This window comes from Chanos chanos, chromosome 2 (assembly GCF_902362185.1).
Source record: "Chanos chanos chromosome 2, fChaCha1.1, whole genome shotgun sequence".
NCBI lineage: Eukaryota > Metazoa > Chordata > Actinopteri > Gonorynchiformes > Chanidae > Chanos > Chanos chanos.
This window is the reverse complement of record NC_044496.1, coordinates 52806487-52821635: the sequence shown is the minus strand read 5'-3', so window position 1 is coordinate 52821635 and position 15149 is coordinate 52806487. Positions and strand designations below refer to the sequence as shown.

Below are 15149 nucleotides of genomic sequence, written 5' to 3'. Positions count from 1 at the left end.
CAGTGGGCGTGAGAAATGTGGATCCCCTTGGTCACATGTCTGAGAGAAAAATTTTGACTGAAGGGACTTTGTCCTCTAAAGAATTTTCCGGAGACGTTCATCTGTTAGAAAACGGCATTCCCGACGGCTTCAGCCGATCCCTCTGAAGCGCTCGTGCTCTACGTATACGCTCGTTTTAATTTTCACTTCTCTCAGTGAGCACAGAGAGCGCGTTTTCCTTTTGACGCTGGGCTCGAGTTCGCTCTGTGTGCGAGTGAGCTGAGGATTCAGGGTGGAGAAACTACAAGTCAGGAGAGAGCTCAAGTCTCAACACATGAACCAAGCCAGAGGAGCACAGCTCAGCCAAGTGCTTCTTCCAGCCAAAGTAAAATACTCCCAGCCAGGCCAGGGCTGTGAAACGCCAGGGACAGCCCAAGCTCAACAGCTTGATTGTGTAATAGTGATGGAGAGAGTGTGAAAAAGAGCGATGTGTGAGTGTGTGTGTGAGTGTGTGTGTGTGTGTGTGTGTGTGTGTGTGTGTGTGTGTGTGTGTGTGTGTGTGTGTGTGAGTGTGCGTGTGTCTCACCTGCACATTATCTCATGTGTCAGCAGGACTCTGCACATCTCTGGGTTTTTGTCTTGACCTTCATAAATAATAGCCTGGGAAAATGAAACAAGAGAAAACACATTTAAGGAAAACCCATGATTAACTAACTGTCTTTTTTTTTTTTTCTACAGGCTTACATTTTCGAGAGGATTATTCTCCGTTAAAAAGGAAAATACCTTGATGATTGATGTTTGTTATTCTGCCATGCAACAATGTGAAAGATGACCATTTCAGATTGAATAATATCCATAACACAAAACATTACACTCAACTTCAGCCCCATCTTCAGCTACGCCTTTTCATTTTCATAAACACACACGCATGCACACGCACACACACACACACGCGCACACACACACACACACACGAACAGAGTACTACTCTTAAGAGTTTAATGTGAACCTTACTACATCTGGCAGGAGACGTTTGCTGAATGACCACATGTGTCAGGGGAATCATCAGCAACGTTCCAATATGGCTGGCTCAGAACTCTCTGTTCCAGGTCCTCACAGAGGCTGTGTCTCCACACACACACACACACACACACACACACACACACACACACGTACACACATACACAAACACAAACACACACGCACATACACACACTGTGTCTCCACACACACTGTGTCTCCACACACACTCACACACATACACACACACACACACACACACACACAAACATGCGCGCGCGCTGGACGCAGAATTACATAAACCTCCCTTTATTTCAACTAATCAATCAGTTCGAACAGGGAGTCCCTCAGTGGGAAAGATTGTGCAATCTTTCAGGCTGTTCAGGGTGGTCTGTTAGTACAGAGACATAGTGAGAGGCCGCTCTATTTAATACCCACTTAACCACAGCCATAGAAAAACCTTTCTCAATCAATTCCCACAAACTTCTAAATGATTATCCACGATACAGTGCACACTGTGTGTCAGTGAAATGTATGCCTTTTTGGACAGAGTTTCTGTTTCTGTCTTGATTCACTGTTCAAATCTGACCCGTGCATCTGCGCATTCCTCTTTTACATAATGAAAGTTTGGTCGACGACCAAAGGCACTAACCGCTTGCGTCGAATATTTTTGTATATCATAAATTGTGTCAGCTGCGATTCGCATACGAAGCGATCCAAAAAAAAAAAGAGAAAGAGTATGAAAAACAAAAACAAGAAAAAAAAAAACTGATGATGTGTGGTCTCATCACTTGTTCATCTTCAGTTTAATCAGAAACAGGTCCTCGAATATCAAAAAAAAGAAAAAAAGAGAAAAAAAAGAAAGAAAGAGAAAAAAAGAGTTTTGTGTGAACTGCGGAGAAAGTTTGAAACGACTGTGTTTCTGTGTGTCACGACGCGGACCACCCCTGCCATCGGCCTGACAGATGAAGAAAAAAAAAAACAGAACTGAAATATTGGCCAATAACATAGGCAGTCAGTGAATATTGCAATGTTTTGGCCAGAGCATGGATGTTGGACTCTACACACCCTACCCTAATCTCAGACAGTGCTGTGTGATTTGTCAGTTGGCATGTTTTTACACAGAGAATCCACACACAAGTTTTGGCTTGAGTGAGAAAAAAAAAAGAAAAGAAAAAACAGTTTTTCATCGCTGTGTGTATGTTAACATCACTCATACAGTAATGTATATGTGCACAACTAGTTGGCCTCGCTGTCTCATTTCAACAACTGTGAAATTGTCCACACAAAATCACGCAGGATTATGGTGTAAATGTGGTTATGTGCATGTGCGCTTTTGTATGGGTGTTTACGCGTGCGCACGCGCGTGTGTTGTGTGTGCGTGTGTATGCGCGTGTGTGCGAGTGTGTGTTTGTGCCTTGCACATGTGCATAAGTGTATGTGTTTGTGCATATGCATGTGTGTGTGTTGTGCGCGCATATGTATGTGTGTGTGTGTGTGTGTGTGTGTGTGTGCGTGTGTGTGTGTGTGTGTGCATATGTGTGTGTGTGTGTGTGTGTGTGTGGCGAGCAGTTGGACTGCCAGACTGGAGTGTAGCGAGCCATCTGGCTAAGTCAACACTTCATCCAAAAAACCACAGCTTTGTTTCCACCCTCCAGTCCCACACAACATGTCCTCCAGAGCTGTGAATCACTTACTCTACCCCAAACATACACACACTGCAGCCCACTGGCAACACACACACACAATACCACACAGCACAACACGCCTGCCATGAATTACTCCCTCTCTCTCTCTCTCTCTCTCTCTCTCTACTGACACATCTGCTAATGAGAAACTCCTTTTCTTACAAGTGCATAATCATTTTTCGCACTAATTAGAAAAATACATTTGAAAGTTTTCTTAAATAACTGAAACCTCTGGAACTTTCTATTGAGCATGTTCATTTAAAAGAGAAGGGGGTACATTTTCCTTTATAAACAAAAAAAAAAGGGGGGGGGGGGACTTTTCCTTTATTAAAAAAAAAAAAAAAAAAGTAACTTTGATACGAGCTCTTTCTCTTTCTTTTTTCTGTGTCATTGCTGTGACGCTATAGGGCAGCGGTGATCGGAGACATTTGTTTGTTTGGTTTCACATTGCGGAAATGAGGATGAAGGTCCTCTAAAAGTGAGCTAGCATGCATCACTGTCTGGGCCCGCGGCTCAGGGTAGCAGCACTCTCTGTCTCTCTCTGTGTCCACACCGAGACGTCAGGACTGGCCACAGTCGTGCGTCCTCTACGCGGTCCCTCATTCATTTCAAATGGAAGACCGGCTATTTATCACGCGCACACTCCGCCAGAGACGTCGGAGAACACAACAGAGTGGTTATACACAAAGTGTATGGAACAGCTCTATAAATAGTGAGAATTTCCCGGCTCAGGGTGACCAAAATAATGTCTAGAACCTTCTCCGGGGTCAACGTGAAGTGCTGAAGTAATTGAACGACATTATCCGTGACCTTAGGTAATATTGCTTGTACCTCGGTCTCATCTCAAAAGTTCTCCTTGTTTTCGGTTAATCACAGACACAATGAGGTCTTAGTGTTGATGCATAGTGTGGTTTTGGCTTTTCGAGACGCTTTTAAAAAAAAAAAAAGCAGGTTTTCTCGTACCAGTAAGTGCTCCAAGAAACAGTCGAAGCAGAGCAAAGTAAGTAATGGTTATTTATAAATGGACCTCAGTCTCATTAGAATATGAGTGCACAAATACACACGCACACACACACACACGCAAACACACATTTTTTTTTTTCAAATTTAGAGGAAGGCATTAAGAAGTGCTGAGTAGCTCTTTAGGGACTCTACGTGTATGTGTGTGCGTTTGTGTGTGTGTGTGTATGTGTGTGTAAATGTCAAAATATTTTCATATGAATCGCTTTAAGTTTATATGTGGCATGGCACAGAGGGGGGTATTCATGTCCTATCTGACATCATCAAAGTTCATAAACAGTCATTACAGGAAATGTCTAATATGGGAGATTTGTGTCAGTTTTTGCATGTTGTTTACCCTGCGTAAGTGTTTCTGGGACGAAAAAGCAACGCTGGCCAATCCGGCCGTCTGATAATTAATAGGGAAAAAAAAAAGTTTGAAGTAGCTCTCTCTCTGGACTGAAGAGCGCTGGTGAGTGCAAGGTCTCAGGCCAGTTTCCACAAACTCCTCCCCTCCTCTCCTCACACACCAATCAAACCACCTCTCTGTAGCTCCACCTATCCTCATCCAGCAACAGGAGAGTTCTGACTGTACCTGGCAGGTTCAGTTCAGTCCTGAACAAAGCTCTCCTTAAAAGAGGCCAGACAGCCTAGGAAAGACGCATGATGCCGAACCTGCAGAGGTCTGAGATTAGCTTTCATTAGGCCCTTATACGTCCTTTAATTCCTATTCCGCTTTGCATAAGTTACTCTTCATGTCCCGTTTTGCAGCCTGCATCCGACACGTTACAGTGACAGCTGCATTTGAGGCATGTAAACAATCCACTATAAATACATGAAAACACAGTTCCTCCTTTGTTAGTGTCAAACTCAAATGTGTCAGTGGAGTGTGTGTGAGTGTGTGTGTGTATGTGTGACTGTGTGTGTCAATGATTTGCCTTTGTTCTACAGCTCAGCTGTTGTGGAGCGGAATATCGAGTAAGAGAGAAAGAAAGAAAGAGAGAGAGAGAGAGAGAGAGAGAGAGAGAGAGAGAGAGAGAGAGAGAGAGAGAGAGAGAGAGAACCTCCTCTCAGCTGTCTTCATTCGACCTGTCAGAGGCAGAGTCGCTGATCACAGCTACAGCCCGTCAGCCTGCCATTCTGTAGCTCCTCTCCCCGTTCCCACAGGCAAACCTACAGTGTGTGTGTGTGCGCGCGCGCGTGTGTGTGTGTGTGTGTGTGTGTGCATAAATGCCTGTGTCTAAGAGGCACTGTGAATATTTGCATGTGTGCGTGCGTCCGTGCGTGCGCGTGCGTCCGTGTGTGTGTGTGCGAGCGTGCGTGTACGTGTGCGTGCGCACATCTGTATGTATGTGTTTTCTTCTAAGCGTTTCTTTGTGTGTTTAGAATAATTTGCATTTTTTTTTTTATTTCCTTCAGGGTGTTTTTCATCTTTTTCATCAGCTCCATAGCCCGCTGCAGAGCACGCAGACAGAGAGATAGGCTCTTTATCGCATGTTTGTAACTGACTCTGTCACTGCTCTCGCCAGAGCTAATGAAAAGAGTGTTCAACATATTTAGTACTAAAGTTAACACAGAGGAGCAAAACATCATTGTGGCCTGAAAGAGTTATTAAGTTTGAACAGGAATCTTAAACACACTGAGAGGACCTCCGCAGCATATGTAAGATAACTTCCCGCCACAGTGTGGTTTTGGCTGAGATTTCACAAAAGACAGTGCTCTTTAAAGACAGGCTTACACTCTGTCATAATCCGAAACACATTTGGCATTTTACAACGATGTGTAAAAGAAAAAAAAAGAAGAAGAAAGAAGGAAAACATCTGTCATAAACACAGGGACAAAAGCTAGGATAAATCTGACCAGTTTAATACATTTGGAGTCAATTCAGTTTGGGGTTTGTTTTTTTTTTTTTGTTTTTTTTTTTTGAGTTTCAGTAAACAATGTATTGTTTGTAAATCTTTGAAGAGGGCAACCACAACAGAGAGAAGTGGACACTGGGAAATGTAGTGGAAAGCTTATTGTTGCTAGGAAACCTCAGGCACTTGTCCTCTCTGCACCTCGGTGAAACCCAGCACTATATTATGCCAGCGTGTCCACTTGGCTGCCAAACCCCTTTCTGACCGCCTGCCACATCATTAACAGGTACGGCAGGATCCTTTGCTGTGGTCTACAGAAATAGGTCATAAATCAGCCGACGAAATACGCCGCAGGAACGCACGTGGGAGACAGCGCCGTCGAGATAAACGGCCTTTTATTGAGAAGAGCTCCGGAAAATTGAGCGGAGGCCTCATCCCTCCCATATTTACTCCGGCTTGTCACAGAACACACACAAACACCGTTCGCTTGCCCCGTGTCCGACGTGTCCGACTTTCTCCCACACCTATAAAACTCTCATTAAACGCCAACTAAACCGCCCACGCGAGCACAAGCCGTCTCTCTCATTTTGCCAACGTATAAGTACCACCCAGCGCATATAGTAAACAGTGGGGGGAAAAAAAACTTTGTGAGCGTGACTTAGACGCTCTCCATGTGTGCTTTCTTCAGGCTAGCGCAACCTTAGCGTAAATGTTCCAAAGCCACAGTAATCACCTAAAACCAGTAGAAACACCTTCTCAGTTACACATTTTCCTGTGTGCTTGCACAGGTAAAAGTGCCATCTTTGGTAATATTGAAATTGAAACGAATTCTAAAGTCACAGTCAGCTTGTGACTGATGTAGTGTTCACCAAAAGATCTTGTTAAAGCTTTAGCAAACCGTGGGGGAAGTATGCAATTCCACTTACTGTAAGAGAACAATAAAAATAAATAAATAAAAGACTTTGTTAGCACATTAACATGATAGTTGTAGTTTGTGGTAGAGAAATCTGTTCTCTGACACAATCCCTTCATCTGTTAACCAGATTTAATTCAGGGGAATGCTCTTTGATATTGTCATCTGCATGTAAATTTCTCTCTCTCTCTCTCTCTCTCTCTCTCTCTCGCTCTCGCTCTCTCTCTATCATGCATGCACGCACACACACACACACACACACACACACACACAGTGTGAAGCAGAAGATGATGAGAGAGGCGTGCTGGCGTGGAGACATGACATGGTGTGTTAAGTGTGTAGAGCCTAGCATGCTTCCTGCTTCTGTCACAGCACTATGACACTGCACAAGACCTGTTAATTACTCACTGTCCTAACACAGTTTAACCAGCCTCAGGGTACCTAATCTCTCTCTCTCTCTCTCTCTCTCTCTCTCTCGCCCTCTCTCACTCTGTCTCTCTCGCTCTCGCTTTCTCTCTCCCCCCCCCACACACACACATACACACACATGCGCACTAACACAAGCACAAACACACCCATTCATTTACATGGGAACTACCTTTAGACTGAAACATGAAAATGTTTACCTTTTGTCACTGCTAAACTTAGGTAGGAGAATAACTGGGCGCTTTTTCATTTTCTTTTTCAGAGACCAGTAATGATCCTATAACTGTTTATCTCTGAAATTTCACTAGTTTCGTGTCTTTGGCCTTACATAAATGGGCTGTTTCGCAAATCCAATAAGACGTGCAACACGAACCAAAAAAACACCCTAAAATGACCCAAAATGATATCTCTTATTCACATGACAGAACTCGGATCGGCACAGAAGCACGCGCTGTCCTGCATTGTTAAAGCTGCAACCTGCAAAGGTTCCACTTTCACTGTATCATTTGTTTCCAACATATAACAAAGTCACAGAGAGGGAGAACCGTAGCGAGCGAGTCATAGGAAATTCAGAGGCTGCCCTGACTGCCCTGTGATGCTACAGTGAATTTTATTTTCCTCTTCAGCTCAAGCACAACATCAAGAAGGAAAAGGATATGACAGGGCTATGGGAATCCGCACAAAAAAAAATGCTAAAAGAAAACATTCCCAGCACACGCAAACACACACACGCGCGCGCGCGCACACACACACACACACACACGCACACACACACACAAACAAACATAATCTTTGACTGCTGTGCAATTGTGCCTCAGCAGAGCTGCCACACTCTGTCAACAGCCCACTGAGAGTCACCACAGGGTATAAGTGATACCACAGAGAATGAATATGACTACACAACACACACACACACACACACACACACTGATAATTTTAAGTTGTTCCACAGAGAGAGAGAGAATCTGTCATATTTAGACTCTACTTGATCCATGTGCCCCTAGGGCAAACTGTGCAGTGCATCCCCTTACAAACCAGCGTGCACGATATCACGCCCACACACACACACACACACACACGCGCACATACATACATACATACACTCACACACACTCAGTCAGCTTGTCACACAGCTTATGTCATTTATCGATACAAAGCAGAATATGTGACAGAACGTTTTTTTTTTTTAAAGATATGTTTGCTCTTACCTGTTTGGTCATGGAGTCGATCAGTCGTACAAAAAAGTCCTGTTCTGTCCTGATGCCTGTGGAGCAGAAAGAAAAGTCAACGCTCCCACTCAGAAAAATACGTCCTCACACACAATGTCACATATCCTCCACTTCTCTCAGTAACTCTGGGTCTAGGCTGGCATTAAACAGTAAGATATTCAGCGCATTACAGATCACGTATACATTTTAAATTTAGTTTAGTTTCAAGACAGACAAAAAAACCCTCTTGTATAAAATCATTTTAACATCCAAATAAGTTTTTATAAAATGTGAAAGTACAAATATATAAACAAATAAATAACAGCACACTGTTAGAGTCTGATTAAAAGCTGAAGATCCCAGCGATGTAGAAACGTCAACTGTCCCTTACTGAAACGTACACCACGACGATTCTGAATCAATGGAAAGTGGGTCCACGCGGCTACATTGGAGTGCCATGGAGCATTTTAGTAACTCATTGGTAAATTACACATATTACAAATTCTTAAATACAATTCTCAAATACATTGTAGGAGATAATACAACGTGACAGCGCAACTGCAGAGTTATCACATTGTGGACGCATAATGTAAAATGCAACTTTTAAGCAGGTATGTTCAAGTGTTTCCGTTTTTTTTTTTTCTTTTGCAGATGGCGAGAAGGATCCTGTCGTAACTTACTAATAACTTAAGAGGCAAACAGTGTGCTCCATGACCTACATGCTACGTAAAGACAACTAATATTCCTGTACAAGACTATGGCTACACAATCGTTTTTACAATACAGAGTTTGATACAAGCGCTGCACATACATTATCCACACTGAGAGTATTTCATGTCAGTCGAAGTTTCCCCATAACAAATTTACAAATGCATGACAAATGTAAGAACAGCTAGGCTCCTCATCATTCCTGTCAGACACTACGCCGAAACGCAAATTGGGGAAGACATATTAATGGCGGCTCAAAAAGTGGTATATTTGGAGTCAGTGACTGTTATGGAAAAAGAACTAATGTTTGTACACAGCCTCGTCCCGGCAATATAAATACTCAAGGGCCGCAAAACCGTCCAACAATCAAACGTACATAATTAAATAGAGGCCTGCATCATTTAATAACGGAATGAATAATAATAATAATAATAATAATGATAATAATAATAATATACTCCTACAAATGCCACAAATACATTATTATTTCAAAGAAAGAAACATACACAAAACCAAACAAGTTTACAATCTGTAGGATTCCTAAATGTTTTATGATGATAAACCTAAGCAGTTACAGCGGCATGTTTTTCTCACTATTTCGCGAGGACTACCATTTGTTGAATGTTGGGTCCCTAAGGCTTTTATGCAAAGTGAAATCAATAAATTAGTATCGCTGCTTACCATTGCTGTAGAGAAGCTGCAATCTGTAATGTATCCCATTGTTTGTCTTTTCCCCGGTTGATTCCTTTAAAAATAAATTTTGGAAATGAGCAATAGGAGATTCTCATTCCCCATTTCACTCACTATCCATGAAGATGGAGTGTATGAGAATTCCCAGGAGATGTAAAATGTTACCAAAGTTAAACAGAGTTGTGCAACGTACACTGAAAACGTGATTTAAGACAGAGCTCTTTGACCACCTGAAGCTATAACTAATTTATGACGTGTTCATCTCATTCCCAAAAATTCAAGAATAGAAACTAGCCTGTTCAGAAACAGGCGGCGATAACTTTTTGGAAAATGACGGACAAATACCTAATAAAATCAGAAGTCACATAATTTCAGGTATTTGTAAATTACGAGAGAGCTTTGATTTGTCGCCTCTAAAAAAATTAGTGGGAGACAGTTACAGGTTTCTATGTCATTTTCTTCAGTAAGCAAATTAAATAAATAAATAACAACATTTTCAGATGGTAATAAATAAATGATCTCGTATATTAATACCACCTGTAAGTACTCATTGTATCCCTACAACCTGACTTTTGCTAATAGCACAGATATTATTTTAAATGGGCCTTCCGCGTGACCGTGTTAAAAAAACAGCCGAAAGACCGTTTATGAAAACTACTCTTCAGAGTTATAAATAATTAATTCTCAAAAGAGAATCACTTACTGATGACAACAAAGTCCTTGCATGAGAGCTAAAATAAACTTGATATAATTATAAGAGACAGAAGTAAATGTTCACAAAATATCGTCTGTCACCTCTGCTCTTCTAACTACGTTACACCTACCTCAGTTTCGTCCAAAGTATTTCTATTATCTATTCCAGCTTGCAAATTAAAAAAATAACATTTGATGCTTGCCTTTTCTTTCTCAACAAATCCAACAAAAGATGTTCTCTCAATTTCCACTGGTTGTCCTTGTCTGTCGTACAGAGCCAAAACGAAATGGAAGAAGTTGGATTTCCGAAGATTCGAAGGGGGTTGTTTCTCAAAGTGTGCCCGTGCAAGACCGACTCCACTGCGGGAAAACGCAAAAGGCAGGAGTTGAGACGACCATAAGTAATGCACAGAGCATGAACTTGTTATTTATTTGAGAATATATTGCCACTCATTTATATTTATATGTGCAATTAATTGTAATGCATTTCACGTTTTGATATCAAATAACTGAGTGGCTGTTTTTACATTTGACCTGTCACATGGACCTCGCCAGTTTAGTGCTGAACCACATTTTGTAAGCATTAAATTTTGCCAAATAAAACAAAAATGAGATCTTTCTCTAATATGGATATCAGCACACTATGGGTTTTTTTTTATTTTGTGTGGTGCTGCTTGTATACAAAAATGTAAGGTATTTGAAACAGTCGCTACGACAATTTAACCACATTCGAATTGCATACGGAAATTATTTAAAAGTTTAATTGTGCATCGGAATATGATATTTTTTAAAAAGAGGAGGTGATGTCAAAATATTTATTTGGAGGTATCCTGGTTGAAGCAGTGAAAAAGATAAACCTCATATAATGATCTAGTCCTCTTCTGAACTACGTACAAAAACATTAATTTTGTCTAAGAAAACAAAACACAGGCGCATAAAACGTGTGACTGTCAGACTGAGATGGTCTGGTAGTCATTAAATTCAATTTGGAAGATTGAAACAATTTTCAAAGTCGTGTAAATTTCTTCATTTCATCATCACTATAACTCAAGTAAATGTGGTATTTAAACGCATGCTGAGTTTATACGCTTGCCAAACACAGTGCTAGAGTGAAATATTTATCTTACAGTTTATCGCAATAGACACATCATCCTCTAATCATGTTATAATTAAAGAGACGCGGGTCAAACTGCCGTACTTGACCATTCTATGTCTTTCCTAAGCGATAAGAAAAAGCAAAATCCGAGTTCGTGTACCGTTGAAAGAGTGTAACGTGGAGAGCTGCATGCTCCCTCCGGCTTACCTCTGAGCGGCTGTATTCGCATCCAACACCCCAGCCCCCTGCATCCATGTTCGGACCGCGTTCATCCCGGCTCCGATGGGCTCCTCTTTCATACTACTCCCACTCCTTTGAATGCTCTCTTGAATCCCAAACATGAAAACAGAGTTTTTCCCGTCACTCTCGTAATCTGCTTCACGTCCCGTTTCTTTTGATCGCTTCGTAAAAAAGGGCAACTAATAGTCTGAGCGCAGGCAGGTGTGTTTGTTTCGCTTATCGCTTTCTTTCTGAGACAGAAAACAAAAAAAGAAGCAACGTGTCAGAAAAGATGCAAGCTGTCAACATCCACGTTTAGGAGCACCGCGCAAGTACAAACAGATTCCAAAAAGAGAGGTGTACGCGATTAGACGTTCACTCTCGTTTGGCGATGGTTCCCCTCAGTAGGTAACGAGCGCTGCTTGGCAAAAAAAAAAAGTCTAATGTCACTTTAAGAAACAACAGGATCAACAACAGCTTTCGCTGTGGGCTAAACCAGATGTCATCATCCACAGACTTTTTCTTTATTTGTCTTTCCTTTCTTTTTTCCACAACGATGTGTCTGTGATCAAATCAAATGAATGAGCAATATAAAATCAAGTAGGAGAGGTGGACCCTTGTGGCGACAGATCCCTCGCTGCTCCCCTTGTTCAAACGGGAGTGATTTGTGTTCTTTCCCAAAGGAATCCGATTTGACTATCTCTGGGAACTAAACACAAGCAAACTAACCCCAAAGGGAAGAGGGAGTGACTGTGTAAGCAGGGCCGCCCACAAACACAGGCAAGCCGGTACTCCCATTAGCTGTCCATCCAACCACGGCGTTCGTCGCCTAATTACATATCACAGCCCGCCCTCTCCACTTAGTAAACGGCATGTTTGGGGAAGGAAAATCCAAAAGAAGTTACGCTCTCTAACTGTCAAAGGTGTAACAGCTTGGTAGCGCGCACAAACGATGCGTCTGATCTGCACTGGTACTTCCGTCGACTTTAACGCCTGATTAATGCATATGTCCGTGCACGTCGTATCTGACACTTCATCTATAACAAGATAATAGATGTCTTTATGCCATGAACGTGTTGTCTTAAATCAGTACTATAAATAATCGTACGGAAGACGTTTTTCACGAGTATTTTTAAAGTGTAATTATTCTGAAACGTTTACGTAGGTTGGTCCATTTAAAGAAGAACAGCCTTACTGCAGTGCAGAGAGCTAAATGTTTCATGACCATATGAACCCAAGAATATGGAATGAATTGACTGGTGTAAGAGCAGAGATATACAGTATGCAATGACAAAATTACTTTGTAACGATCAGTTCTGTAATGAAACCAAACGGGAAAAAAATGTGAATAGTTATTCTTTAAATCATTTTTTTTTCTACATCCACTTACACATGACAGTCAAAATTTTTGGAGCGCCACAAAACCATTTTTAGTTCACAGTAGAAAAAGAAATGCAAAAAAGACAAGCACATTCAGATAACGCACTTCTATATACTGCTCATTTTAATATTCCCGGAATTCATTTTGTAAGTGTTCAGTAACTCAGGTCTTGCTTTGAAATTTGGTATGCGTGAAGTACTACACAGCAAAAAGCAAGCCATGTGGCAGATGGCGGTATTAGGCTTCATAAAATGCTACATCATTCCTTGGGATCAGTTGTAAATGGAATAAAAGACAGAAAAAAAAGAATTAAATTAGTTAACAAAAATATAGCAGGCATTCAGTGATCACTTTCTGGTGAAGCAAATATAATGCACATCACAACGTACTCCTCTGAATATATATGACCACATATATGATTCATATAGTCATTTGATAACAACCAATAGTATTTAGTATTAATCTTAGTTAAACAAACAAGATAGCGCGGGAAAACACGTACAATTCAAGAAAGCTGCACTGATGCTCGGATGAACCAACGAAATCAATTCCGCGAACATGTAAAATTGAGGAAGTATATCATCTCTCTCTCTCGCTCTCTCTCTCTCTCTCTCTTTTTTTTTCCTGACTCTCATACGATAACACACATACAAACACACACACACACACCGCTCCACTGGTGAGTTTTTCTGTCTGTCAGTAAGACAGAGGGACATACACAGTCCCTTGGTTTCTTGTTTTTTTTTCTCCCCTCAGAACCAAAATGTTAAGGCACCCCTAGGTACGGTAACATGCACTTTCATTTATCCTATTCAGAGAAACGACGAAAAGTATAATGCTCTTCCTGAGCATTGATTATACGCTCTAAATAGAGGGAGCTTTCCCAAGCCCACACCACAAGGCAGCGTGTTGAAACCTAAAACTACAATATTTGCGTAAACGTGTAGTCTTTCGCCCTCTGACAAACTTTTGAACTCAAAAATTTAAACGCGAGTTTCTCAAACAAATATAAGTTTTGGGTACTATTTTAAACATATATACTAAACACATGACTGTATATTCACAAATATTACACTAAATGACGGTAATATATACAGCCATATAAATGACGTTCATGTTATGTTCATGACATTCATATAACCAGCCAAGTGGGTTACAGGACACATCTAAAGCAATAGCACAGCATGACAGCATGATTACGGTTTCTAAATACCCAATACTTCAAAACTTCAACATTCCACGTTTCTTTGTTTAACAGTATTTAACAAAATAGATGTGTTTACTAAATCAAGTTCAATTTGATACAGCCTGCATAAGGATAAACTCTCAGACAGTCTAATTAATTGAAGGTATTTATTAAATAGAAATTTTCCCTGAAGTAATTTAAACGACGTTTTTGAAATTAACAAGAGAGTTAAGGGTTTGGAATTCATTTGGAAACAGATGTTCGCATACAATCATCAAGCTATGTTAATGCTCTATTGTGTACTGGTTAATCCTCAATTCACCTTACAGTCTAGGAGAATTGCCGACTCGTAAAATGATTCATTCTGCAAAACAACCGACACGTCACCAATATAGCTAGGTTTGCGTTAGTTGATTGGAGTCGAGGGGATGGCGTTAGAACGTTTAAAATTTGGTATAATTTTGGTGACAGAAGGCCCACCTGTTTAAAAGAGAGCAATCTAACAGAATCAGGACATCCAAGTGATGACAGTAGTGTAAATTCAGTGTTATTTTTGTTTTCCCTTCAATACGACCCACAACAACCAATATTATATATAAAAAAATTACAACAAAAATATACCCAGGTTCAGATAAAATAGACAATATCATTGCCGTTTATGTTCCATTCCCTACACTCAGCTTAGGGTATAGGCCTACCTGTCGCACAAAATGCATAACAAATGCTCTGTCACTTTTATACTTACAGGATGCAGGAAGACAAGAAAAGTCTCATGCAAAGGTCACAACGGACTATCCATCCCCGAAATCTATTCCAAACAAACGGAACAAAACTATGCTCATCAAAATGAGATGACACGAGAGCGAGGACTTGTTCACGCTTGATGATACAACAGTGCCCTCTGGTGGCTTAAGAGAAAATAGTTGCAAGGCTGAGGGACGGAAAACATTCATTGGATCCTATCAGCATTGCTGCGGTTAAAAATTACGAGTTGCTGTCTCATTAAAAAAAAAAAAAAAAAAAAAAGAATTAGCGCTGCACAGTTCAGGAGAGACAGAGGTCAGACTCAAGTTCCAGAGAATGTATA

General features: G+C 41.0%; 1 protein-coding gene across 11 annotated transcripts in view; it reads right to left on the bottom strand.

Annotated features, from left to right (window-relative positions):
• The window catches only part of ebf1a (EBF transcription factor 1a), a 113953-nt gene extending 102336 nt beyond the window's left edge, over positions 1 to 11617 (bottom strand). For all 11 annotated transcript variants that reach the window (XM_030794458.1, XM_030794464.1, XM_030794459.1 and 8 more), the window contains exons 1-5: positions 11484 to 11617; positions 10384 to 10540; positions 9479 to 9542; positions 8090 to 8145; positions 566 to 639 (exon numbers count right to left, since the gene is read on the bottom strand). In XM_030794458.1, coding sequence (XP_030650318.1) covers positions 566 to 639; positions 8090 to 8145; positions 9479 to 9542; positions 10384 to 10540; positions 11484 to 11617 — 485 coding nt within the window. The remainder of the gene's footprint in view (positions 1 to 565; positions 640 to 8089; positions 8146 to 9478; positions 9543 to 10383; positions 10541 to 11483) is intronic.
• Between the last annotated feature and the right edge of the window lie 3532 nt (positions 11618 to 15149).